The 25,540-nt window shown below is 41.5% G+C and overlaps 1 protein-coding gene across 2 annotated transcripts in view; it reads right to left on the bottom strand.

The window, feature by feature from the left end:
* Positions 1 to 25,540, bottom strand: part of BMPR1A (bone morphogenetic protein receptor type 1A) — a 182,797-nt gene that overhangs the window by 40,957 nt on the left and 116,300 nt on the right. For both annotated transcript variants that reach the window (XM_079794314.1, XM_079794315.1), the window contains 2 exons: positions 10,932 to 11,148; positions 3,638 to 3,800 (listed from right to left, as the gene is read on the bottom strand). In XM_079794314.1, coding sequence (XP_079650440.1) covers positions 3,638 to 3,800; positions 10,932 to 10,998 — 230 coding nt within the window. In that variant the 5' untranslated portion in view covers positions 10,999 to 11,148. The remainder of the gene's footprint in view (positions 1 to 3,637; positions 3,801 to 10,931; positions 11,149 to 25,540) is intronic.

Below are 25,540 nucleotides of genomic sequence, written 5' to 3'. Positions count from 1 at the left end.
ATGGAAAAGTTTTTTCCATGCAAATGGAAAAGAAAAAAAAGTTGGGGTAGTAATACTCATATCTGACAAAATAGACTTCAAAATGAAGGCCATCACAAGAGACAACAAAGGTCACTACATAATACTAAAGGAATGGATGCAACAAGAGGATGTAACCCTGGTAAACATATATGCACCCAATATAGGAGCACCTAAATATATAAAAAAACTTCTAGAGGACTTTAAGGGAGAGATTACCAAAAATACAGTCATTGTAGGGGACTTTAACACCCCACTGACTTCACTGGATAGATCTTCCAGACAAAAAATGAACAAGGAAACAGTGACCCTAAAGGACACACTGGATCAGATGGATCTGACTGACATTTATAGAATATTTTACCCCAAAAGCTGCAGAATATAGTCTTCTCAAATACACATGGGTCATTCACAAAGCTGGACCACATGTTAGGATGCAAAACAAGTCTCTACAAGTTCAAGAAGCTTGAAATCATATCTAATATCTTTCTCAGATCACAGTGGAATAAAATTAGAAATCAACTATAGTAAAAACACCAAAAAACGTTCAAACACATGGAGGCTAAACAGCATGTTATTAAATAATGAATGGCTTACTAATGAGATCAAGAAAGAAATAAAAAACTTCCTGGAAACAAATGAAAATGAACACACAATAACCCCAAATCTCTGGGACACAGCAAAAGCAGTCCTGAGAGGGAAGTTCATAGCACTACAGGCCTACCTCAAAAAAAAGGAAGGAAGGAAGGAAGGAAGGAAGGAAGGAAGGAAGGAAGGAAGGAAGGAAGGAAGGAAGGAAGGAAGGAAGGAAGGGAGGGAGGGAGGGAGGGAGGGAGGGAAGAAAAAAAAAGGAAAAATTAATAATAAACTATTTAACTCTACAACTTAAAGAACTATAAAGAGAGCAACAATAAAAGCCCAGAGTAAGCAGAAGGAAGGAAATAATAAACATCAGGGCAAAAATAAATGACATAGAGACTAAAAAAATACCCAAAAAACTCCCAGCAAACAAAAGCCCAGGTCCGCATGGCTTCACAGGGGAGTTTTACCAAACATTCAAAGAAGCACTAACACCTATACTCCTTAAACTACTCCAAAAATGCAAGAGGAAGAAACACTACTAAGTTCTTTTTATGAGGCTAGCATTATCTTAATTCCAAAACCAAATAAAGACACTACGAAGAAAGAGAATTACAGGCCAATCTATATACATAAAACCCTAATATGCAAATAGACCGAATGGTGGAACAACCGAACAAACGGTTGCTATGACGTGCACTGACCACCAGGGGGGTGCACGTGGAACATGGCGGGCGTTGGCAGCAGAGCACGGAACATGGCAGGTGTCGGCTGCGGTGGGATGGTGGAGCAGGTAAGCGGGGATGCCAGACCAAGGCAGGACAAGAAGAAGAAATAAAAGGCATCCAAATTGGAAAGGAGGAAATAAAACTCTCATTATTCCCAGATGACATGATATTGTACATAGAAAACCCGAAAGACTCCACCAAAAAACAACTAGATTTAATAAATGAATTTGGCAATGTAGCAGGATAAAATATCAACACCTAAAAATTGATGGCTTTTTTATATACCAATAATGAATGCTCAGAAAGATAAATTAAACAAACAATCCCATTTACCATTGCAACAAAAACATTAAGATACTTAGGAATAAACTTAACCAAGGAGGTAAAAGACTTGTGCTTGGAAAACTACAGGGCGTTGAAAAAAGAGATGTAAGATATAAACAAGTGCAAGAATATACCATGTTCATGGATTGGTAAAATCAGTATCATTAAAATGTCCACACTACCCAAGACATTCTACACATTCAATGCAATTCCTATTAAAATACCAACGGCATATTTCACAGATCTAGAACAAATACTCCAAAAATTTATATGGAACCAAAAAAGGTCCTGAACAGCTGCAGCAATCTTGAAAAAGAAGAACAAAGTAGGAGTAATCAGAATGCCAGATATCAAGTTATACTACAAAGCCACTATAATCAAAACAGCCTGGTACTAGCACAAGAATGGACATATAGATCAATGGGGCAGAACAGAGACCCCAGAAATTGACCCAAGCCATTATGCTCAATTAATATTTGGCAAAGGAGGCAAGAGCATACAGTGGAGTCAAGACAGTCTTCAATAAATGGTGCTGGGAAAACTGGTCAGATACATGCAAAAAAATGAAACTAGACCACCAACTTACACCATACACAAAAATAAACTCAAAGTGGATAAAATACTTAAATGTAAGTTGGGAAACCATAAATGTCCTAGAAGAAACCATAGACAGCAAAATATCAGACATCTCTGTACCAATGTTTACAGATACATCTCCTATGGCAAAGGAATCTAAGGAGAAAACATGGGACTACATCAAAATAAAAGGCTTCTGCACAGTAAAAGAAACCATGAACAAAACGAAAAGGGAGCCCACCTTATAGGAGAACTTATTTGGCAATGATACATCTGATAAAGGGTTAATATCCAAAATATCTAAGGAACTCATACAACTTAACAAAAGGAAGACAAACAATCCAATTAAAAAGGACTTCAATAGACTCTTCTCCAATCCAATTAAAAAGGACCTCAATAGACACTTCTCCAAAGTGGACATACAGACCCCAAAAGACATGAAAAATGCTCAAAGTCACTGATCATCAGAGAGATGCAAATTAAAACAACAATGAGGTATCACTGTCAGAATGGCTACCATCAACAAAGCAACAAATGACAAGTGCTGGCAAGGCTGTGGAGAAAAGGGAACCCTAGTACACTGCTGGTGGGAATGCAGACCGGTGCAGCCATTATGGAAAACAGTATGGAGTTTCTTCAAAAAATTAAATATGGAACTGCCTTTGACCCAGTCATCCAACTTCTAGGAATATATCCTCCTAAGAAACCCGAAACACCAACCAGAAAGAATGTATGCACCCCTATGTTCATAGCAGCACAATTTACAACAGCTGAGATCTGGAAACAGCCCAAGTGCCCCTCAGTAGATGAGTGGATAAAAAGCTGTGGTACACTTACACCATGTAGTACTACGCAGCAGTAAAGAAGAAGGATCTCTTACCCTTTGAGACAGCATGGAGGGACCTGGGGAGTATTATGCTAAGTGAAATAAGCCAGTCAGAGAAAGACAAGTATCACATGGTCTCACTCATATGTAAAATCTAATGAACAAAACAAACTGATGAACAGAGAGAATCCAGAGACATGGAAGCATGGAACAGAATGTGGAATCTCAGAGGGAAGGTGGGGGAGGATGGGTGGGTAGGACATAATCAACCAAAGACCTTGTATGCATATATCATAACCCATGGACATGGACAATTAGGTGGTGAAAGCCTGGGGTGGTGGCGGGCTGGAGGGTTTTAATGGGGTAAAATGGGGGACACATTTAATACTTTCAACAATAAAGATTAAAAAAGAATAAAGTAAGCATCAATCAACAGAAATAAATATTCCCATATAAAGAGCAAAAAGCTTTTGGCTCTTAGGAAGACATGATATAAAGTTAAAGAAGAAAAAGCCGTAGATGAGTAAATAATTGTTAAAATAGCATTGAGAGCCACGCCACCCTAACTGTGAGGAGAAATACTCACATGCACGTATTGTTGACAGCATCGTCGGGGCAGTGGCCCGAGCAGTAGCACTTCAGAAAAGGCAGGGTGTCTTCCGGGGCTAAGGTGACTCCACTTTCTGACTTTTTCTGGTCAGAGTCTGATTTCATCCCAGTGCCATGGAGCATACTGTCTAGATTCTGCCCTGTAATCATACATGAAATTTAAACCATTTCTGAAAAGCTAATTCTTTGCTTTTAGTTTTCAATGAGGAAACGTTTATAAGCTTTTTTTTTTAATCATAGTAATTGTAGCTAATGTGTCTTTCATTAAAATTAAATTTCATAAACACAAGTCATAGTCATTTATTACTAACCTATTTATCATGCTCAGAATTACTATTCCAGAGACTGGGATGTACAGAGATGACATGCCACAATGTTTGCACTAGCGAAGGACAAACAAGAGTGGCACAGGTAGAACATGGTCATAAGTTTTAAGAAAGGTACATGGAAGCAACTTCAGGGAAGGCGGAGCTTGTTTCCAATCATTATAAAACAAATAAATTGTGTGTGGGTTTTTTTTCTTAAACTCTTTGGTTCAAAACCTGTGAGTGGTTAAGAAAAAATATAAGCCTTTCATTCGTGCCTTTACGTGTAAGTGGAGTTACTAAGCATCTTGCTTTGACTTTAATTGCTTAAGTAAGGGCACTGTGAGAGCACGGGGACTGATCATAGTATCTAGTGCCTTTTATCTTCAAGGTCACTGGTTCAAATTTGACTCCGCTGCCAGAAACTGCAGGTCATTCCCGCATTAGTCTAGTAGCTTCAAATGACAGATACCGTCATATTTGGTACTGAATCTTTCAGGCTGAAAGCAGAACAGAACTAAAACAATGTTTTAGTAATTCCTTCCTCCCCATGAATCAGCTGACATCCACTCAGGTTGATCTCAAGGGAATAAAATGTAGAGCCAAACAGGTAGGAAATATTAAGATACTTGGGTATGCATTTAATTATAAATGTTAAATAAGTGGTTCAAGGCTTAATAATTAGACCTGACTTTAAATTTCACCATACTGGTGAAATGAACTATTAAAAGGAAAACACACTCACATATATTCACTCTGATAACAGGAAAAGAATGTGCTATTAAATACATTACGGTGATTCCATACCTTGAGTTTTAATAATCTTCACTTACTCCTCTAAATTACTACAAAACTTAAAGACTTCATTTTTGTTAAGAACATCAAGCATAAAATTAAGCCGGGGGGCAAAGGAGAAAGAAAGGGAAGAAATCCTCAAAGCTGGAAATAAAGGAGACCCAGATTCTGGTCTACAATGGTTCTACCACAATCAGCCATGGGTGCTCCTGGAGAAGCCACGTCACTTTCCTCAATAAGTCCTTAGGACTAGAGGACCTATGAGGTCTCTTAACTAGCTTTAAAACCCTCTTACAGCCACAGAAGGAAGCATAAAGTTAACTACAGAGAACAAATGGTAAATAATATATCACGCTATTAATTTTTCAAATATCTAATGACATAGAAAAAATAGTATAGTGTGGCCGAAATAGTGCTGAAATAGTAAAATGTCAAAGGTCCAAGTCCCAATTATGTTCATGGATAAGTTCCTCTCTGAGCCTAGTTCTTTATCTATAAAAAAATGGTAACAATACCTGCCCATTCAAACCAGGTTATATACAGATCAAATGAATATATCATAAAGTAATTAAATATAAAATAATATGAAAATGAAAATATTACTAATAATAAAGATTATACTAAAAGATCACTGATACTTGAAAATTCAATTATATGATCATTAATACACATAACTTCCTAGAAAACTATCTGAATTTAAGAGATAAATACCAATTAAAATAATTTGCATCTGGGATTTGTATCATCTCAAATATTTATTTAACAAAGCACTAATTAGAGGCATACTGTGTTTAGGCAAGGCACTGAATTCTGAAAACTGATGTGATCCTTGGAAGGAGACGGGGGGAGGCACATACACAAACACAATGTGAAAAGTGATAGAATACAAAGGTGTTATATAAACAAAGAAGGGAGCAAATGACACAGACTTGTCCTAAGGTGTCAAAAGCAATGACATCTTAATTATATCTCTTTTTTTTAAATATATTTTTATTGATTTCAGAGATAAAGGGAGTGGGAGAGAGAAAGAAACATCAATGATAAGAGAGAATCACTGATTGGCTGCCTCCTGCATGCCCCCTACTGGGGATTGGACCCGCAACCTGGGCATGTGCCCTGACCTGGAATCGAACTGTGACCTCCAGGTCATAGGTCCATTGCTCAAACACTGAGCCATACCTTAAAACTGTAAAATTACACTAAGTAATGTTATGATGCCAAGAAAAATACCTAGCAGCAGCCTCTTCGCACTCTCTCCTTAGGGAACACATCCATTCCCAAATCTTTTTGTTGGTGGTTCCTTGATTTATCCCTCCAGCCTTGGCTGGCTTAAGTATCTCAAAATTAACATCTCCAAAATGGAACTCTTGTCTTTTCCCTTTGAGGAGAAAAGATCCTCCTCTAAGTCTTTTGGCTGAACCTCCAAGATATACCTCTTTCTTTTTTAACTGCATTGCTATTGCCTGGGCCCGATACCACGCCACTTCCAAGATGAAAATCTCCACAGTGATCTCTGATCCTGTCACTCACCTGCTTAAAACCAATTAATGGCTTCATATGCACTCATATGCACCAGCCTACTGAGGCCCAGCAGGGTTTGGACCCTGGGTACCTCTCCAACACCAATTCACAGCATTTCCCCTCCATCACGCTCAGGCACACTGGCCTTCTGTCAGTTCCTATCCACAAATCCTGTTTACAAAGTATAAAATTAAGAGGCCTGTGGTGGGTTGGGGCTATAGATTATATTTCAAAACAAACACATGTAAAAAATATTTAATAGCTTACATGCTTAGAAACACACACACACACACACACGTAAATAGAGACAAATAGCTAAAAGATACAAGTGACTATATATAGGAACATTTATAGCATGCTCTTTTGTCCTTCATAGAAACTTCCAGCATTATTGATTTTACTAGATTTTCATTCCTGGCTAAATAAATTTTCCTACCTTCCCAGCAATCTATTGGATTCTTTTGTATAAAGAAGAGAAACTCCCTCTCTCTTATCCTTAAGATAAAACATCTACAACAGGAATCAGAAGGCAAAAGATAGGCGAGCTGCAGAGACCAGTGGGATGTCAGTGCACTGCATAATGGAGGTAGTCAAGAACAGCAGTTTTCTGTAACCTATGTGCTATGGAGCAGTGACTACTGAAGGTTTTTTCCAAGCTTTCCTCTGAGTGGAAGCTTATATAGTACTTTTCTTATTTCTTCTTCATCATTGAATAGTAGGTGTGTTAGACATCGGTAATTTCTCTTTTAGCCATACATTGCTGGGCCATGAAGAGTCACACCTGGACCTGATGGGGAAGGCTACATAGAATCCAAAAACCCTGGGGTAGTAGCTGAGTACTAAGTGAATGAAACTCTGGCTTATCAATCCCTTTGGGGAGGATCTGAATATTTCATATCAACGCTAGCACTTCTAGTATATGCATGTGAGAAAGGGGATGCATGATGTTAGATCTACAGGCTGCCCTACAACAGACACTGGTAATTGTTCTACGCCCCTTTACCTTGGTGACAAGGTATGCGTGCCCCACTCCCATCCCCTCTTTGTGTTTGAGTATCTGCCCCTCCTTCATGTGACTCAGAGAAGCACAGCCCTACTCTCATTAGAGGTAACTGTTTGTCTAATCTAACAATTTTAGTTCCATTCCCCTTGCTGTTTATACAAGAACATATAATAAATTCTGCCTAATAAAATTAGAAGGAAGTTTGTTGGGTGGAGGTTGGGGAGAGGTGTCTGGGGAAAGATTGCTTAACCAAGTAAAAAAAGACATCCACCCTCTTCTTCCACTGAATGCTGTCAACTGAAGTGTCTACATCTGCATACGATGCTGGGCCCCAGCAGCCACTGTGGTCATGAAGTGAGTTAGCCTATGGCTAAACTGCTATGTGCAGAACAGCACAGTTTGAACAGAGACTTTGATGAGCCAAGGAATTAACTAATTGGATTACCCCTATGTTCACCCCATGTGTGATATTAACATTTTTCTTATTGTTTAAGCTATTTCCCTTACTTTGGATTTTTGTTACTATTAATCTTAAATGTTTTCAGATAAAAAAGATAAAATCTGTTTCACATCCTTTTAGTTGCCCAATGGATATTTATTCCTTCACCCCTCCGTCACCAGCCTACTGAGGCCCAGCAGGGTTTGGACCCTGGGTTCCTCTCCAACACCAATTCACAGCATTTCCCCTCCATCACGCTCAGGCACACTGGCCTTCAGTTCCTACCCACAAATCCTCTGTTTTAGTTGCCCAATGGATATTTATTCCCACACCCCTTCCCCATCTTCCTAGTTAACAGAACTCTGATTTTGTTGGGGTAGGGGTGTGTCTAATCCTAGGTAATGGATTTAGCTATAATCTAAGCCAGTGGTCAGCAAACTCATTTGTCAACAGAGCCAAATATCAACAGTACGATTGAAATTTCTTTTGAGAGCCAAAAACCGACTTCTGCGCATGGGCCACGAAGTTTCAATCGCACTGTATGTGCGCACCCGCACGTGGTATGTTGTGGAAGAGCCACACTCAAGGGGCCAAAGAGCTGCATGTGGCTCACGAGCCGCAGTTTGCCGACCACTGACCTAAGCCCATTGTGGCAATCCTGTTTCCAGTAGCCCTAGCAGCTGCCTCAGTTTAGCTAATAAAACAAGATAAAGTCAGTTGGGACACTTTTGCTTTCTTGATATAAAGTCCAGCTGAGGCCAGGACTGACCCTTCCCCCATTTTTTCTTTCCTCAATGCAAACAGCAGCAGCCATTCTGTAACCCTAAGGGAAAAGCAAAGAAAATCACAGAAATGCCAACCCTGACACCACTCAACCACTAAAGAACATCAGAAAACATTTACCATCTCTCTCCTAAAAAACTAATCTCTCTTTGTTTAAGTCTCTGTTTATTGGTTAATTTTAACTTAAAACTAAAATATGACCAAGTAAAAACCAAGGACTATCAGATGTTAAAATGAGATTCTAACTTGAGCAGCTTTATCTCAATGTAAAAGTGCTTTAATCTGTATCATAACATTTGATGCTCAAAGTACTCCTGTTTATATCTAGGATAAGTGTCATTATTTCTATTTTCTAACAAGGAAACCAAGGTATAGGAAAATTCACTTTCCGAAGACACAATTCAAGATAAAGATGTCAAAGTCATCTTCATTAATACCACTCTGCAATCCTTCTTAGTAATCTCTAAAAAATAACATTTTTTCCTACATTCGGTTTTCCTCCCTACACTAGTTTTAGTTCTTTCTTCTCTTTAAGAGCAAATGTTGTTATCTTAAAGCAACTATAAATTAGGGCCAAAGTGGGAAATGGGGGACATTTGTAATATTGTCAACAATAAAAAAAATCAAAAATTAAAATTAAAAAATAAAGCAACTACAAACTATACTTTTTTGAAAGGAAATATAACAAATTTTGCTCTTTATCAGAAAAATAGAATTCATACTAAGATTTTTCACTTATGCCTTATAACTAATTATCAACTTCATCTAAAAATTTTTATTATAGAACAAGCTAAGTCAGGGTGGGGAATGAGAATCTTATACCATATTCCCTCTGTGTGATCTATATAGATTAAGCATTTTTAAAATACCAAATAAAGATTACCTGGAAGCAAGGTAGCAATATAAGTGTTAATTTAATTCATCTTCAAAACTATGACAGCTTTGGTTGATGCTGATCAACAAGGCATATAACAATAGACGCTAAAATAAAGTTGTTTTATTAAATAACGTGGTATTTCATTTAAAAAGTTGTTTTTGCACTCTAGCTGGTTAGGCTCAGTGGATAGAGCATCGGCCTGTAGATTGAAAGGTCCCGGGTTCGATTCCAGTCAAGGGCACACGCCCGGGTTGCAAGCTCAATCCCCAGTGTGGGGTGTGCAGGAGGCAGCCAATCAATGATTCTCTATTATCACTGATATTTTACTCTCTCCCTCTCCCTCTCCCTTCCTCTCTGAAATCAATAAAAATTATTAAAAATAAATAAATAAATAACAAAGTGGCTTTTGCAAGAGGGCTCTGTATTCCAAGCATGGTAATAATGAGGGTATTATACCTAAGACAAAAGACAAAAAAAAACTACAGAATTCATTATTATGCTCATGCTTTAAAGTAAAAAATGTCAAAAGATTTATGCTGTTAATATTTTTCCTTGTTAGTAGATATTAATCCATATCACTGTGAACAAAACATGAAAGAGCAATCTGTGGTCATAAATATAAGATAATAAAGATGATGAATAAGTTCTATCTAAATTCCTTTTGCAAAATAATACTTTCTTTTCAGTTTAAATTATTGTTCTAATTAAACCATACAGAAAAGAGCTCCTATGAAAATACAGCCCAATTGATCCTATGAGTTATCACAGTAACTTCCTGTTTGAGATTGCCAAGCTCTGAACACACCAGAGTAAAATTACAATATTGATCATAAATAAAACAGTAGTTTATGAAGAACTATTAGTATTCAGCACACATACATGTGCCATTTATATTTCTGAAGCCTTTTAACAACAATAATTTTTTAAATTATTTAATTTATTCCTTATTGTATTTTAAAGGAGACAGGTATTTTAAACTAAGTCTTCTTAAAAAAATGTTTTTATTTATTTTTTAGAGAGAGCGGAAGGGAGAGGGATACAGAGATAGAAATATCAATCGACTGCTTCCTGCAAGCCCCGCACTGAGGATCGAGCCCAAAACTCAAACATGTGCCCTGACCGGAAGTTTTCTGGTTCATGGGTCCAAGCACAACCACTGAGCCACACTAGCTGGGCTAAACTAAGTCTTAAGTACCTATTACCCTGTACCTCATGCACTAGGTCAGTTACTTTATTTTATACTTTATCTTGTTTAATCCTCACAAGAACTGATGCTACGTATCACAATGCCTATGTTATGAATAAGAGAACAGGTTCAGAAAGGCTGAGATTTTACACATACTGAAAATGTTCCTATCACAGTCAAGTTCAAAAGTTATTTGGGAAACGTGTTCTTTGCCTCTTTACTTAAAATTTATGCTGCTATACTGACCCTAACTGTTCAAAAAGAAATAGGAGCTGAAACAGTTGCAGGAATAAATGCTTTTTTTTATACAGAAATAAATTATGTAAAAAGAGGTAAGATTGCTTAAATGAACAATGGTTTACCTTGAACAGGAGAAACGGTGGACAGATAGGCTCCCAATAATGTGACATAAACATATAGCTGAGTCATTGTTCAATTTTAACGTTTCCTGTACACTGTCACCTTAATAACTGGTCTGTTATGTCACTAATTTAAACAACTTTTATTCACTGAGATTTTCTTGTAAATAGTTTCAATGACTTTACAATGACTCCAATTTCCACTGCTTTCTTCTGACTCCTGGAAGATAAAAATATGAAAAAGGTAATAAATATGACTGAATTCTAAAAAGTTTTTAAAAACAAAGAGAGAAAAACAAATGCCCAAATGTAACTTTATTTTTTTAAATATGTTTTTATTGATTTTAGAGAGGAAAGGAGGGGAGAAAGAGATAGAAACATCAACGATGAAGAGAGAATCATTCATCAGCTGCCTCCTGCATGCCCCACACTGGGGATCGAGCCCACAACCCTGGCATGTGCCCTGACTGGGAATGGATCAGTAACCCCCTGGTTCACAGGTCGACGCTCAACCACTGAGCCACGTGGCCAGCTCAAATATAACTTTAAATAATGAAATATATTTTTAAAGACTGAAGTTACCATAGCTTTTTAAAAAGGGCATTTTAATGTAAAAGCTTAGATAATTTAGTAATGGATAATCACCACTCTGACCATAGATTACAATATGTAAACAGATAAACACACTAAATAATCTCAATAGTCTTTTCTGGATACTCTAAAGTAATTAAGTTATTTAGGAATAAACAGGAAAAGTTGAATTTAAAATACTACACTATTCATTAATAATCTTTCAAATCCTAGTAGATGTGATAAAAATGTCTTGAATCTTTCTAATAAATAATGTATTCTATAGATAGAAGCGAAAGCCCACCTAGAAAATCACACATTTAAATATGCTGTGTGCTCTATCATGAAAGTAAAACCAATAGAAACATACCTTAAATAAAATTATTTTCCTAAAATACGGCAAATCTGACTTTACTAGAATAAAATTGAGTTTTTAATATGGATGATGTGAAATAAAACCTCTCCAACTAAGGTTCAGCAACTGTAAAATAGTTAAACAGGTAACAGAAAAAAAGGCTAGTTTGTATAAAGATGAACCTAATTCTGTTTTGCTCCCATCCTATTGGTTCAGGCCTGAATTATAGAATGAACTAGAGGCCCGGTGCACAAAATTTGTGTGTGTGTGGGGGCCCTCAGCCCAGCCTGCACCCTCTCCAATCTGGGACCCCTCAGGGGATGTCCAATTGCCTCTCGCAATCCGGGACCGCTGGCTCCTAACTGCTCGCCTGCCTGCCTGATCGCCCCTAACCCCTCTGACTGTCTGATCGCCCCTAACTGCTCCCCTCCTGGCCTGATCGCCTCTAACCGCTTCTGCCTTGCCCTGCACCTGGGACCTAGGATTCCCTCCTCTGGCCGGTTGCAGGCACCCGGGACCTGGGCTTCTCTCCCTCTGGCCAGCCACAGGCACCCAGGACCCAGGCCAGCTTCACCCGGGCCGGCGCAGCTGCAGGGGACTGTGGGTGGGCGGCTTTACCCGGGCCGCAGCCTCAGGTGCCTGGGACCGCAGCCTGGCTGGTCCCCGTTCCTCTCTTGCAAGCTGATTTGCGAGAGAGGAACCAGCCTGGCTGGTTCCCATTCTTCTCTCCCCAGTGTTGAGTGTCTGAGCCATTATGGCATGATGGCGTGACGACCATTTGCATATTAGCTCTTTGGTATATAGGATAAAACTTTATTGATGACACAATTAACCCTGGTATCATCTATAGTACTCCTATCTAATAATAGACAAATATGCAAATTGACCAGACCTCCGACACACCCACAAGCCACGCCCACCATCCAATCAGAGCGAGTATGCAAATTAACCCAAACCAAGATGGCTACAGCCACAGAGAGCAAGGTTTCCTAGGTAACAGAGGAAGCCAAGCTTTCCGCCTGCCCTGGCCAGGCCTAAGCCTCCACTCCAGCTACAAAGTTTCAATTACAGAAGGTAAACAAATTCAAGCAAATGGCGGCAGAATGGAGCTTGAGAGAGCAGGCCAGGGTTGCCGGCGGCAACAGGGGAAGCAAAGCTTTCCTAAACCCTGGCCGGGCCCACCCCCTTAAGGCAACAAAGTTTCAATTATAACCCCAACACAAATGGCTGCCGGCCTCCTCGGAGGGAGCCCCAAGCTTGGCTCCGCTCCAGGCTACAAAGTTTCAATTGTAGAAGGAAAATAAATCCCAGATACCAGGGCCCCGCTTGGGTTGCCAGGGGGCGTGGCTGGCCTGCAAACCACCACAGGCCCCTCGCTCAGGCCGCTCCACACCCCAAGGGAACCCCCACCTGATCCGGGATGCCCTTCAGGGCAAACCAGCTGGCCCCCACCCATGCACCAGGCCTCTATCCTATCTAATAAAAGAGTAATATGCATATAGATCATCACTGCAACACACAATATAGCTGCCCCCATGTGGTCAAAGATTCTGCCCCCATGTGGACACAAGATGGCCACCACAAGATGGCCAGCAGGAGAGGGCAGTTGGGAGGCACCCGGCCTGCAAGGGAGGGCAGTTGAGAGGGACCAAGCCTGCAAGGGAAGGCAGTTGGAGGTGATCAACCCTGCAGGAGAGGGCAGTTAGGGGTGACCAGGCCGGCAGAGGAGGGAAGTTGGGGGCAAACAGGCTGGCAGCAGAGTGGTTAGGGGATGATAGGCTGGCAGGCAGAAGCGGTTAGGGGCAATCAGGAAGGCAGGCAGGCAAGCAGTTGGGAGCCAGCAGTCCTGGATTGTGAGAGGGATGTCCCATATTGGAGAGGGTACAGGCTGGGCTGAGGGACAACCCCCCTCCGTGCACGAATTTCGTGCACCAGGCCTCTAGTAAAAGCATAATAGGCTAATTAGACCAAACAACCTTCTGGATGAAGCCGGGGCTGCGAGGGAAGCCTGGGGCCCAGATGCCAGAGGGAAGCCGGTGCTGGCAGCCGGGGGAAGGAAGGCCTACTCTTGCACGAATTTCGTGCTTCGGGCCTCTAGTTTCTACTATAAATAACCTGAGTTTCTACTTTACCCACCTGAGAATTTTTCACTTTTACTAGCTCTCCAAAGGCACTCCCAGTACTGAGGAAATAAGGTTTACAATGAGATGTCACTTATATTGCACGTTTTATATACAGCTTAGTTCTAAAACCTCTGCAATTTCTCACTTCTCTACTAGGAAATTAATCTGCTTCCCATCTATATAGTGCTGAGAAAGTAAGATGCAAAGTCTGAAATAATTACAGAATAAGACCTGCAATGTGACAACAGCATTTCTCAGGAAAATTTGACATAAAATTATGATTCTAGGGAGACTTGTTCCAGGTTCCAAATTCAAAAGAAGTTTCCAGTATGTTTCTAACCCTGTTGTCTCTCTCTTTCTTTCAATGTGCCTATAACTATCTCTGCTAGGATTATATTCCACCTATCTAAATCAAACTCATTAACTTTCCTTCTCACTCCCCTAGGCCTGCTCCTCCTCCTCCACTTGCAGGCACAGAGCAGGGTGGAGCTCTCTGTCCAGTCGCCCAAACCAAAACCCTTGGATCCTTTCTGCCTCCCTCACCAGCTCTAGCTCTCACACCCTCATGACACTTTTCCTTATTTATTCATACACTCACTCACTCACCAACAGCATTTTTTGAGTATATATTACCCATAAGTATTAGGTGGTAGAAAAACAAATATAAGCATGACAGTTTCTGCTTCAAAAAGCTCAGTCTTAGAGAGGAAATGGATTGCTATGATTAATTCCACCTTTCAGTGTCAGTTTCTTCATCAATGTGTTGAAACGTAACACGTGGTCTTGTCTCGTCAAAGGTACAACCAAGACATCTTGCAGGGTGCTCCACCAGACTCTAAACACCTTTCAAAGCAAAGGGATTATGTGTGGTTCCTTCCACATAACCTTCTGTGACTCTGCTACTCTGGGCATCTCAAATCCTGGATCTGCCTTAAAGAAGTAACCTAACCTCTCTGGTTAGTTTCCTCATCTGTAAAACTGGAATTATATTATTAACTCCCAATTATTTTGAGAACTAAATGAGATAATAGCTAACACATAGTCACGTGTAATTATGCACCAGCACCATTATAAATGCTTTGAATACATTAATATTAACTTATCAATTCATCCCAACTACCTTATAAGATAGGTACATTACATATGAGGAAATCGAGGCAAGTAAAGTATAAGAAATTTATCCAAGACCACACAGCTGGTAAGTGGCAGGACTATAAATCTAATCAAGAAGATCTGATACCAGAGTCCAGGTGTTAACTGCTACCTTATATTGACTGCCTGCTCGATATTTTATGTACATAATGTAATGTAAACTATACATTATAAAGTATTTTGGAGGGTGGTACAGAGTAGGTGCTCAATGTAAGTTTCCTCCTCACATACATGTTTATAACACACTTGCCAACAGGGCACAGGCAGTAACAGGTGCTATCCAGGACAATCCCGTCTGAAAGACATTTTTATAGGCAAAACACCTGCAATAACTTATATGGAGAACAGCTATCAGCCAGGGATAGACTAAAGGTAAAATGGCTTCAAATACCTCATTTGTAACCTAACAATGGAAATCCCTATCTTTAAAATGTGATTATAAGTTCTCTCCACATCAGCACCTGAGACAACTGCTGAGACATTAAGGCAATCTTATCGCCCACTGCCTGAAGTACAGTGCTATAATCAGAGGGCAAGCAAGACCTCCCTTCATACCAAGTGGTCAGGCCTCTTAAAAACTTTAGAGAAGAACGACAGGAGGGCAGTTGGCGGCAAGATCAGGCCAGCAGGGGAGGGCAGTTGGGGGTAAGATCAGGCCAGTAGGGGAGAGCAGTTGGGGGCAAGATCAGGCTGGCAGGGGAGGGCAGTTAGGGGCGATCAGGCAGGCAGGCAGGCAGAGGCAGTTAGAGGCAGTCAGGCAGAGGGGTTAGGGGCAATCAGGCAGGAAGGCAGAGGCAGTTAGGGGCAATCAGGCAGGCAGGCAGGTGAGCAGTTAGGAGCCAGCGGTCCCAGATTGCGAGGGGTATGTCCAATTGCCGGTTTAGGCCTGATCCCTGTCGGACATAACCCAAGGGGTCCCCGATTGGAGAGGATGAAGGCTGGGCTGAGGGAACCCCCCGCCCCTGTGCATGAATTTCATGCACCGGGCCACTAGTATGACAATAAAAGTATAAGACAGTCTTAACCCTTTGTACTCGCTTGCTTTTTTCTCGATTCCTTTATTCTACTCGGGATTTAATTTTTTAAATACCCCAGATTTTACAAAGCACGGCAGTAGAATAAAAAACTGGAGTTTCTTTTCATACAAACTTATTTATTTGGATTTTTTTATATTTCAAATTACTGATACATTCAAAGAGTATAAAAAGAGCTGCTACTGATGCTAACCGTGTTGAGTCACACTCGACATCCAAGTGCAAAAGGTTAAAGAAATGGATAATATAACTGACATATTTCTTTCAAAGGAGTAACCAAAAGTATGCTTTGTTTTTAAATTATATAAACAAGTTTCATTAAGAAAAAAATTTTATGTTGAATTTAATGGGATGACATTGGTTAATAAAATTATATAGGTTTCAGGTATACAATTCTATAATACATCATCTGTATATTGTATTGTGTATTCACCACCTTAAGTCAAGTTTCCTTTTATCACTACTTATCACCTCACTAGAGGCCCAGTGCACGAAATTTGTGCAGGGGGGGTGTGTATTTCTCAGCCCAGCCTGCACCCTCTCCAATATGGGACCCCTTGAAGGATGTCCCACCAGGATCGGGCCTAAACGGGAAGTCGGACATCCCTCCCACAATCCAGGACTGCTTGCTCCCAACCGCTTGCCTGCCTGCCAGCTTGATCGACGCCTAACTGCTCCCCTTTCGGCCCAATTGCCCCTAACTGTCCTCCCTTGCAGGCCTGGTCTCCCCCAACTGCCCTCCTCTGCCGGCCCAGTCACCCTTAACTGCCCTCCCCTGCAGGCCTAATCACCTCCAACTGCCCTCCCTTGCAGGCCTGGTTCCTCCCAACTGCCCTCCCCTGCTGGCCGGATCGCCCACAACTGCCCTTCCCTCTGGCCATCTTGTGGTGGCCATTTGTGTCCACATGGGGGCAGCCATCTTGTGTGTTGGAGTGATGGTCAATTTGCATATTACTCTTTTATTAGATAGGATACCCTCTACCTCCTCCCCTACTCCCTTTCCCTCTGGTAATCATCATACTGTTGTCTATGAGGGTTTTTTGGGCTTAATCCTGTCCCCTTTTTGGGCTTAATCCATGTCACCAGCCTATTCCCCTCCCCCCTCTAATAGCTGCCAGTCTATTCTCTGGATTTATGAGTCTATTTCTATTTGGTTTGTGAGTTTATTTTGTTCATTAGTTTCCACATATAAGTGAAGTCATATAGTATTTGTTTTTTCTCTGGCTTATTTCATTTATAATAATATTCGCCAGGTCTGCCCTGACCAGTTTGGCTCAGTGGATAGAGCATGGGCCTGTGGACTAAAGGGTCCCAGGTTCGATTCCGGTCAAGGGCATGTACCTTGGTTGCAGGCACATCCCCAATAGGAGGTATGCAGGAGGCAGCTGATTGATGTTTCTCTCTCATTGATATTTCTGACTCTCTCCCTCTCCCTTCCTCTCTGTTAAAAAAAAAAAGAAAAAAATCACTACAATATATTTAAAAAATAAAAAAAATAAAAATATTCGCCAGGTCCGTCCATGCCACAAAAATGTAAGATTTCCTTCTTTACTACTATGACCAAGTGGTATTCCATTGTATAAATGTACCACAGCTTTTTTATCCACTCATCTACTGATGGGCAATTGGGCTGCTTCCAAATCTTGGGTATTGTAAATAACGCTGCAATGAACATAAAGATACATTTATTCTTTCAAATTAGTGTTTTGAGTTTCTTCAGATATATTTCTAGAAGTGGAATCACTGGGCAGTTTTATTTTTAATTATTTTGAGGTAACTCCATACTGCTTTCCACAGTGGCTGAACCAGTCTGCATTCCCACCAAGAGTGCACAAAGGTTCCTTTTTCTCCGCATCCTGGCCAGCACTTGCTATTTGTTTGTTGACAGGTGTGAGATGATATCTTATTGGGGTTTTAATTTACATGTCTCTGATTAGTGACCTTGAGCATCTTTTCATGTCTCTTGACCATCTTTATGTCTTCTTTGAAGAATAGTCTCTTCAGGTCCTTTGCCCATTTTTTAGTTGAATTGTCTTTTTGGTGTTGAATTTTTTAAGTTCTTTATAAATTGTGGACATTAACCCTTTATCAGATGTATCTCTGGCGAATGTTCTCCCATTCAGTGGTTTGTCTTTTCATTTTGTTGATGGTTTCCTTTGCTGTGATAAAACTTGTTTTAGTCCCAATGGTTTTTCTTTTGTTTCCCCTGTCCTAGGAGATATATCAGAAAAAATATTGCTACAAGAAATGTCTGAGATTTCACTGCTTGTTTTCTTCTAGGATTTTTATGGTTTCGAGTCTAACATTTAAGTCTTTAATCCATTTTGAGTTTATTCTTGTGTATGGTGTAAATTGGTGGTCCAAGTTTCATTTTTTTGCATGTACCTGTCAAATTTTTCCAACACCATTTATTGAATAGACAGTCTTTACCCCACTGTATTTTCTTGTCTCCTTTCTCAAATATTAATTGACCATAAAGACTTGGGTTTATTTCTGGGTTGGGGAACCTCTGCATCTGAGCTATCACTCCAGAACCTCCACTGCCGCCTGTGGGAGCAGGGCCACCCTTTCCGTAACTCCGTTCTTCCTACCATTTAAGCTTCTGGTCTTGATGCAGTTTCTTCTGTAAACCCTTGGTTATAATGCTTCTCTCCAACTAGTCTTCGGTTGGTTATTCAGGATGATTGTTCAATAATTTCATTGTAATTCCAGTCTGGTCCTGGGAGGAGGTGAGTGCGGCTTCCCTGCACTCTGCCGCCATCTTGGATCCTCAAGGCTCATTTTTTGTGTGAGAAAAACTGCCACTAGTTATACACTCTTACATTTGCCCCTTTAAACTATAGATTTCATAATGACGACATCAGTTTTGTATTTTAGGTAAAGGCACTTTTCATATACTATCCTGGCAATTTAAGAGAGGTAATTCTAATGTCACTCTACTGGTTTTGTGGGGGTCAGAGTGAGTGCCCCCCAAAGGTGCTAACCCGGCATGTAGGTTATTTCAAACTGAAAACAAGTGCAACAAACTCAAGAAGAGGGTTTTTTTCCCCCTTCCCTCTTACCTACCTAAAGAGATTCTGCTATAAAAACTTGCTTCATGAAGGGAACCTCAGCATATCCATCTTAGCACATATGAATCAAGTGTGGCAGCCAGGGAGGATTCAAGCATAAATCTGTTTGCTAGATTCCCCTCTGTGTCCCACTGTTTCTGGGTGGTCCTGCCAGAATTTGTTTACCAAATGTTTGCTCCTTCCCATCTACTGGTGAATTGCCTATCTCCCAGTCCTTGGTCCAAAATGACATATATATATCTCATTTTGCCTCATTGTCTTTGCAATTTTCATGCTTACATGAATTTCCCCCATACACGTATTAAAATTTGATTTTTTCCTAGTAATTGTCCATATGTCTTTTGAATCATTCGACCTGCAGAACTAAATGGGTAAGGGTAAAGTTTCCCCTGCCCCTACAGTTTCATATATCAGCTCTATCTATAATAGATCTGCTATGTAATTTTGGGGAAATTTGTGATTTTATTTGTTAATATAAATGCTGATGACTTTCCTAATTATATAAATTATATTATATTAAATAGTCCAAATAGGCATCTAAATAAATTTCCTTTGCTATATACATACATAGATTGGGGCAGTTTCTTCTTCAGGAAAATAACATTAAGGCAAAGTAACTCTGTAAAATTAATTTCTTTCAAGATAAAAAATGTAAAGCTTTGCAAACTGGAAGAAGTGTGAACCAATAGTTCGATCAGAGTATTAAAAAAAAAACCCACCACAAAACAGGAAAAGGGTGAGGTCAGCTGAAAAAACAAAGTAAGGTCATTCTTTCCTCTTCCAGTTAAGCCCCCACCCTTGATTTTCACTTTCTAGTACTGAGGTTTGGGAATTTTCAACCAGCTGGCCTGCTGCCAAACCCATCAAGCACAAGGAGAAGACTGGCTTCTAGAGGCCCCTCCCGCGGCAGGTCCAGGCGCCGGGTCTGACAAGCCTTCTGAGAAGGCTCACTCGCTGCAGACTTTCTGGCTCCGTGGCCATTGTTTGTATGGCTGCTTTGCTCCTTAGCCAGAGCTTGGATTAGCATAAGAATATTGTCTTTTCCCTTAACCAGCAACTCATCCATTCTCTTCCCATTTCTACCCCCCACCCCATCAATCCCTAAACTAACATACACACTTATGACTGGAGCAATTCTATTCACGGTTATTTTTATATCAGTGTAAAAAACAATTTCACCAAAATCTAAACATAAGCCCTTAACAAAATAACATGCTTAAATAAATAGTTCTCTGAGTGTATGTGTGGTAATACACAGGAATCTCGCCAAAAAGCCTGCCTTGGATCCATGCTGTGGGAACTTGTGATGAGTGAGACATTCATAATGAGGGTTTTGAAAAGTCTGAAAAAGGACCAACCAGCTAGCTAAATTCTGACCTACAGCAGGGATGGTGAAGTTCTGCTTTATAGAGAAAGAGGCCTGTCTTCATCACCTCGAGACCACATATTTCACCATCACCCCTGAAACTATTTTTCAAGCAGACTTTACCTTTCCCCAATGCTCACTTATTTATTCAAAATAAATTTAACACACTTAACCTTTGTATTTCTGCTCAACCATCTCCTCTTCATTCAAAGCCTTTCACTTTCCTTCTGTGCTAAGACTACTGTCCTCAACACAAATATAAATTCTGTGGATGAAAAAAAGGGGTCCTATGGCAAGTAACCTCATAGGGTGATCTGATCATAAGGTCTTAACTGGGCAGGCCTTGGTGGGTGGGTAGTCATGCTCCAGGCCTTTAACTTCTTTAATGCAAGGTTCTAAGCAAGCCCTGTCCACTGTTTCTGTGCATCTCAGGTTAACACATCTTAGAAATAAGTCTTAACTACCTTTAAGAGAGCACATAATTATCTCTCTCACATCCACGTTGCTCTCTCGGTGTCTCTCCCCCTCCTTTCCATTCTCTCTAATAATCAATGGAAAAGTATCTTCAGGGGAGGATTAACAAACAAACCAAAAAAGAGAACACGTTACCTTGTGAACTATCCTATAATCCAATTTCTGCCTTATTTTCTCCCACCTCCATGTAACCTTCCTTATGTTCCTTCCTTAATTTCAAATGCATAAAAGAACCTGTGAAACAGCTATTCTCTGAAGCATTTCAGATCTTGCTCCATTATATGTGATAAAAAAACAAAACCAAAAAACAAAACAACAAAAAAACCCTCAGAAATTCTTGATAGGTTTGGACCTTTCTTACACTTCCAGAATCACAGAGGAAAGACAAACTGGTATGGCATTATATTTTATACTAGAGGCCCGGTGCACAAAATTCGTGCACTGGGGGGGGGGGGGCGGGTATCCCTCAGCCCAGCCTGCACCCACTCCAATCTGGGATCCCTCTCACAATCCAGGACTGCTGGCTCCTAACCATTTGCCTGCCTGCCTGCCTGCCTGATTGCCCCTAACCACTTCTGCCTGCCAGCCTGATCACCCCCAAGCTGCTCCCCGGCCGGCCTGATTGACACCTAACTGCTCCCCTGCCAGCCCAATCACCCCCAACTGCCCTCCCCTGTTGGCCCGATTGCCCCCAACTGCCATCCTCTGCAGGCCTGGTCACCCCCAACTGCCCTCCCCTGCTGACCATCTTGTGACAATGCGGGGGCGGCCATCTTGTGGCACGAGGGTGTGAGGGTCAATTTGCATATTACTTCTTTATTATATAGGATATGCATTTGAAATGAACATATACTTTTCATTCATTAGGTTGTCTGTCAATTAGGTAAAGTGTATTGATCATACTATTTATTCTATATACTAGTGGCCCGGTGCACAAAATTCATGCATGGAGGGGTGTCCCTCAGCCTGGCCTGCACCCTCTCCAATCTGGGACCCCTTGGAGGATGTCCGACTGCCGGTTTAGGCCTGATCCCCGTGGGGATCGGGCTTAAACCGTCAGTCGGACATCCTTTTCGCAATCCGGGACCACTGGCTCCTAACTGCTCACCTGCCTGCCTGCCTGATCATCCCTAACCACTCTGCCTGCCAGCCTGTTCGCCCCCAACTGCCCCCCCAACAACCTGCTTGCCCCCAACTGCCCCCCCCACTGCCAGCCTGCTCGTCCCCAACTGCCCCTCCCACCAGCCTGCTCTCCCCAACTGCCCCTCCCACCAGCCTGCTCTCCCCAACTGCCCCCCATGCCAGGCTGCTTGCCCCCAACTGGACCCCCATGCCAGCCTGCTCGCTCTCAACTGCCACCACCACCAGCCTGATTACCCCCAACTGCCTCTCCTCATAGCCTGATCACCCCTAACTGCCTCTGCCTCAGCCCCAACACCATGGCTTTGTCTGAAAGGACATCCAGAAGGTCTCCTGGTCTAATTAGCATATTACCCTTTTATTAGTATAGATGTTTTATATCCCTCACTAGGGGCCTCCATATTAGTATACAATAAATGCTTGGTTTATTAAGTATTTTTAAAAAAACAGGAAATAATCTATTTTCAAAATACCATTCAACTTTGTACTACAAATTCCCTAACCTAGTTTCTCCAAAGTTTTTTGTTAATTATGTTAAACAAAAAAACAACTCACAAATAATTAGAACTATATGATGCTACACAGCAATTTTTGACACATGTGTGCTCAGAAGAGACTCTTTAATAACAGCTGTTAATCGAGGGGCTCTGGGTGTGTCTTCTATCTCCTCTGGAATAAGCACAATGACCCAAAACAGAGTCAACCAGTGGTTGCAGAAATGGCTGGGAGGGAACAGTGTGTGGGCATCCCTCTTGATTTATTATGAGTAATGGTTTCTGCACAGCACTTTAGAGAGATAAGATCAGTGTATCGTGGTACAGAAGAGCTCGGGATCTAGGTCTTCTGTGCAGAGTAAATGAAAACTGATGTATAGTATTTAATGGCAACTTTATGTTACCACAGCACCATCTTTATAACCATCTGTATGACCATCACGGTAAGTAAAATTACTCCTACTTTTACAGAGGAAAGACGGTTCAGGGAGCTAAGGTGACTTACTGAATTTCTCACAGCTGGTAATTTGAAGAACAGACGGAAACCCAGGCCTTCTGATGCCAAGTGGAGTGTTTTAAGTGCCGGAAGTACAGGAGTAAATACATCAAAAGGGAAACTTGTATTGAGCCACTTCAGAGTATTTCATCTTCACAACTCTGAAGGAAAAAGTGAAGCTCAGCAAAGTTAAGAAATTTGCCAAAGTTCACACAACCAATAAGCAACAAGTGTGCATTACTACGGTCAGGAGTTGGTAGGTGATGAGAAAAAACACAAAGTGCTGTTGTGGGCCTTTAGACAGACATGAGTAGAGCAAGGACCACAGGCCAGGTACAGAAGGTCACCAGGGCAGAAAGCCCTGGGTGCTTAGAAAGGATCTTGCCCCCAGGGTGACCTTTCCTCCCCTAGGTTATTGCTGGTCACATGGTTTGGACTCCCTGACCTTTCATATCACTGGTCATGTGGTTTGGACTTTTCATATTGCTGGTCATGTGGTTTGAAACCCCTGACCTTTTCCTCTCTAAAGATAACATCTAGGCCTCAGCTGTATTTCAGCTCCAGGCCCAGAAAAGCAGCAAAACCAGACAAGTGACACTGTGGCTGCCTAAGGACCAGCTGCACTGGATAATGATGCCCTGCCCTGGCGCTGACCAATCAGTGGAGACCATGACCCTAAAAGAGCACCCCTGGAAAGCTGATGAATATTCTATTCAGACACCACCCCCCCACCAGACTACCTCCACCTGCAAGAGAGAAATAAATACCCTAATACCCTCAATACAAAGGATCCAGTGTGAGCTCTCCCCACGGGCACAGGAAGCACATATGTGCCGTTCCCTTCCCCCACAGGCATGCATCCCCTAACCTCTAAGGGACCCCAGGAGACTTGCAACCAGGGGAGCAGTGAGCAGTGGCCTGTCAGGCCCCCTTTTCTCTGACTGCTCAGTGAGCAAAGCAGCCCAGCCCAGGCTCTCCTGTTGCTTCTTCTAATCTAAGCCCTTCCTTGTATCACTGTCCTGAGAGTGTTTTGCTGCAGCCAATAAATTCTTGCTTGCTTTGCTGCATTGTGTCTCTTGATTGAAATCTTTCCTTCAAGAGGACAAGAACTGAGGTCTTGTTGTCTCCCAGGTACCATGCTCCTTAATATGATTACTATCACTTTTTAACAAAAAGACAAAACAAAACCAGAAACTCACACTTGGACCCACACACCCACTGTGGGATGCTGAATGGGACACTGCCAATCTGTCTTCCACTAGCTGGCTCCCGGGGAGACTCTGCCTGCGGGAAACTAGAGAAAGCTGGAGAGGGAGAAGGAACTTCCTTCCTCCTCATCTTGTTTGCTGTTCCAGTCAGCGTCACCTGAACAACACCCTTCGCCCTGGCAGCAGCAGTAAGCCAGTTCCCAGGGTCCTTTCACACTCCCAGAACCAGCCTCCCGCCGCCTTCAGAGCCAGTGGTACCTACTCCTCGGGGTCCGAGTGCCAGCTCCTCAGGGCCCTCCCTGAGCTCCAGGGGTGCCAGCAGGCGCTGGGCTCTGAGTCCCAGAGAGGGTCCACAGAGCACCCTTTCTCCAAGCTTCCAGGTTCTGTAAATTCAACGTCTTGGGGTGGCAGGTGCTTCCCACAACTACTACTGGTTAAACCCAGTGTTCCTTTAGTTTTTTCCAATCTCCTAATAACTGTGCAGTCAATTCCTGAAACCAAATTCTCTCCGTTAAAACAATCAGCGTGGCTCCAGCTTTCCTGATGAACCCTGGCTGACACAATCCTTCCAGACACCAGGTCTCCAAGAGCACAGACTGACTAGACGCCCGCCCCCCACCCCCAACACACTTATTTTATATACATTCACTTCACCAAGGAGGAGCCAACAACAGATCTAATACTTCTTATAGAGAATATTAAGGCTTTAATGTATATGTTAAAGAGTATTCTAAGATATTCTGAATTTGGGAATAAGTTCTAGATGCAGTACATTTCACTTTTCTCACCACAAATAAGTTTAACCTATCTAAGTGAGAAATGTGTTCAACATTGGCTGCCCTTTCCCATCCTAACCAATGTGACCCAGGTCAAATGCTTTGAAGAGTACCAAAGTTTGGAATTAGTGACTCTGAACAAACTGGAATATATTTAAAAAGATACTTGATAACACATATGCAAAAATAATAGACTGGTATGAGATTTCCTTTTAAGACAGCTGAAATAGTATAACAATTGACTTAATGTGTCCAGAAGCTATAAAATTTATTGCTTGTGGTCTTTCTCAACTCCCAAATCCTCTAGGCCCCCCAGTCTCTCCCATCTCAGTTAACAGTCTATTTCTACTCTT

The sequence above is a fragment of the Cnephaeus nilssonii genome (genome assembly GCF_951640355.1).
Source record: "Cnephaeus nilssonii genome assembly, chromosome: 16".
NCBI classification, from domain to species: domain Eukaryota; kingdom Metazoa; phylum Chordata; class Mammalia; order Chiroptera; family Vespertilionidae; genus Cnephaeus; species Cnephaeus nilssonii.
Note: the sequence above shows the minus strand (reverse complement) of the source record. Positions and strands in the feature narration are given on the sequence as shown.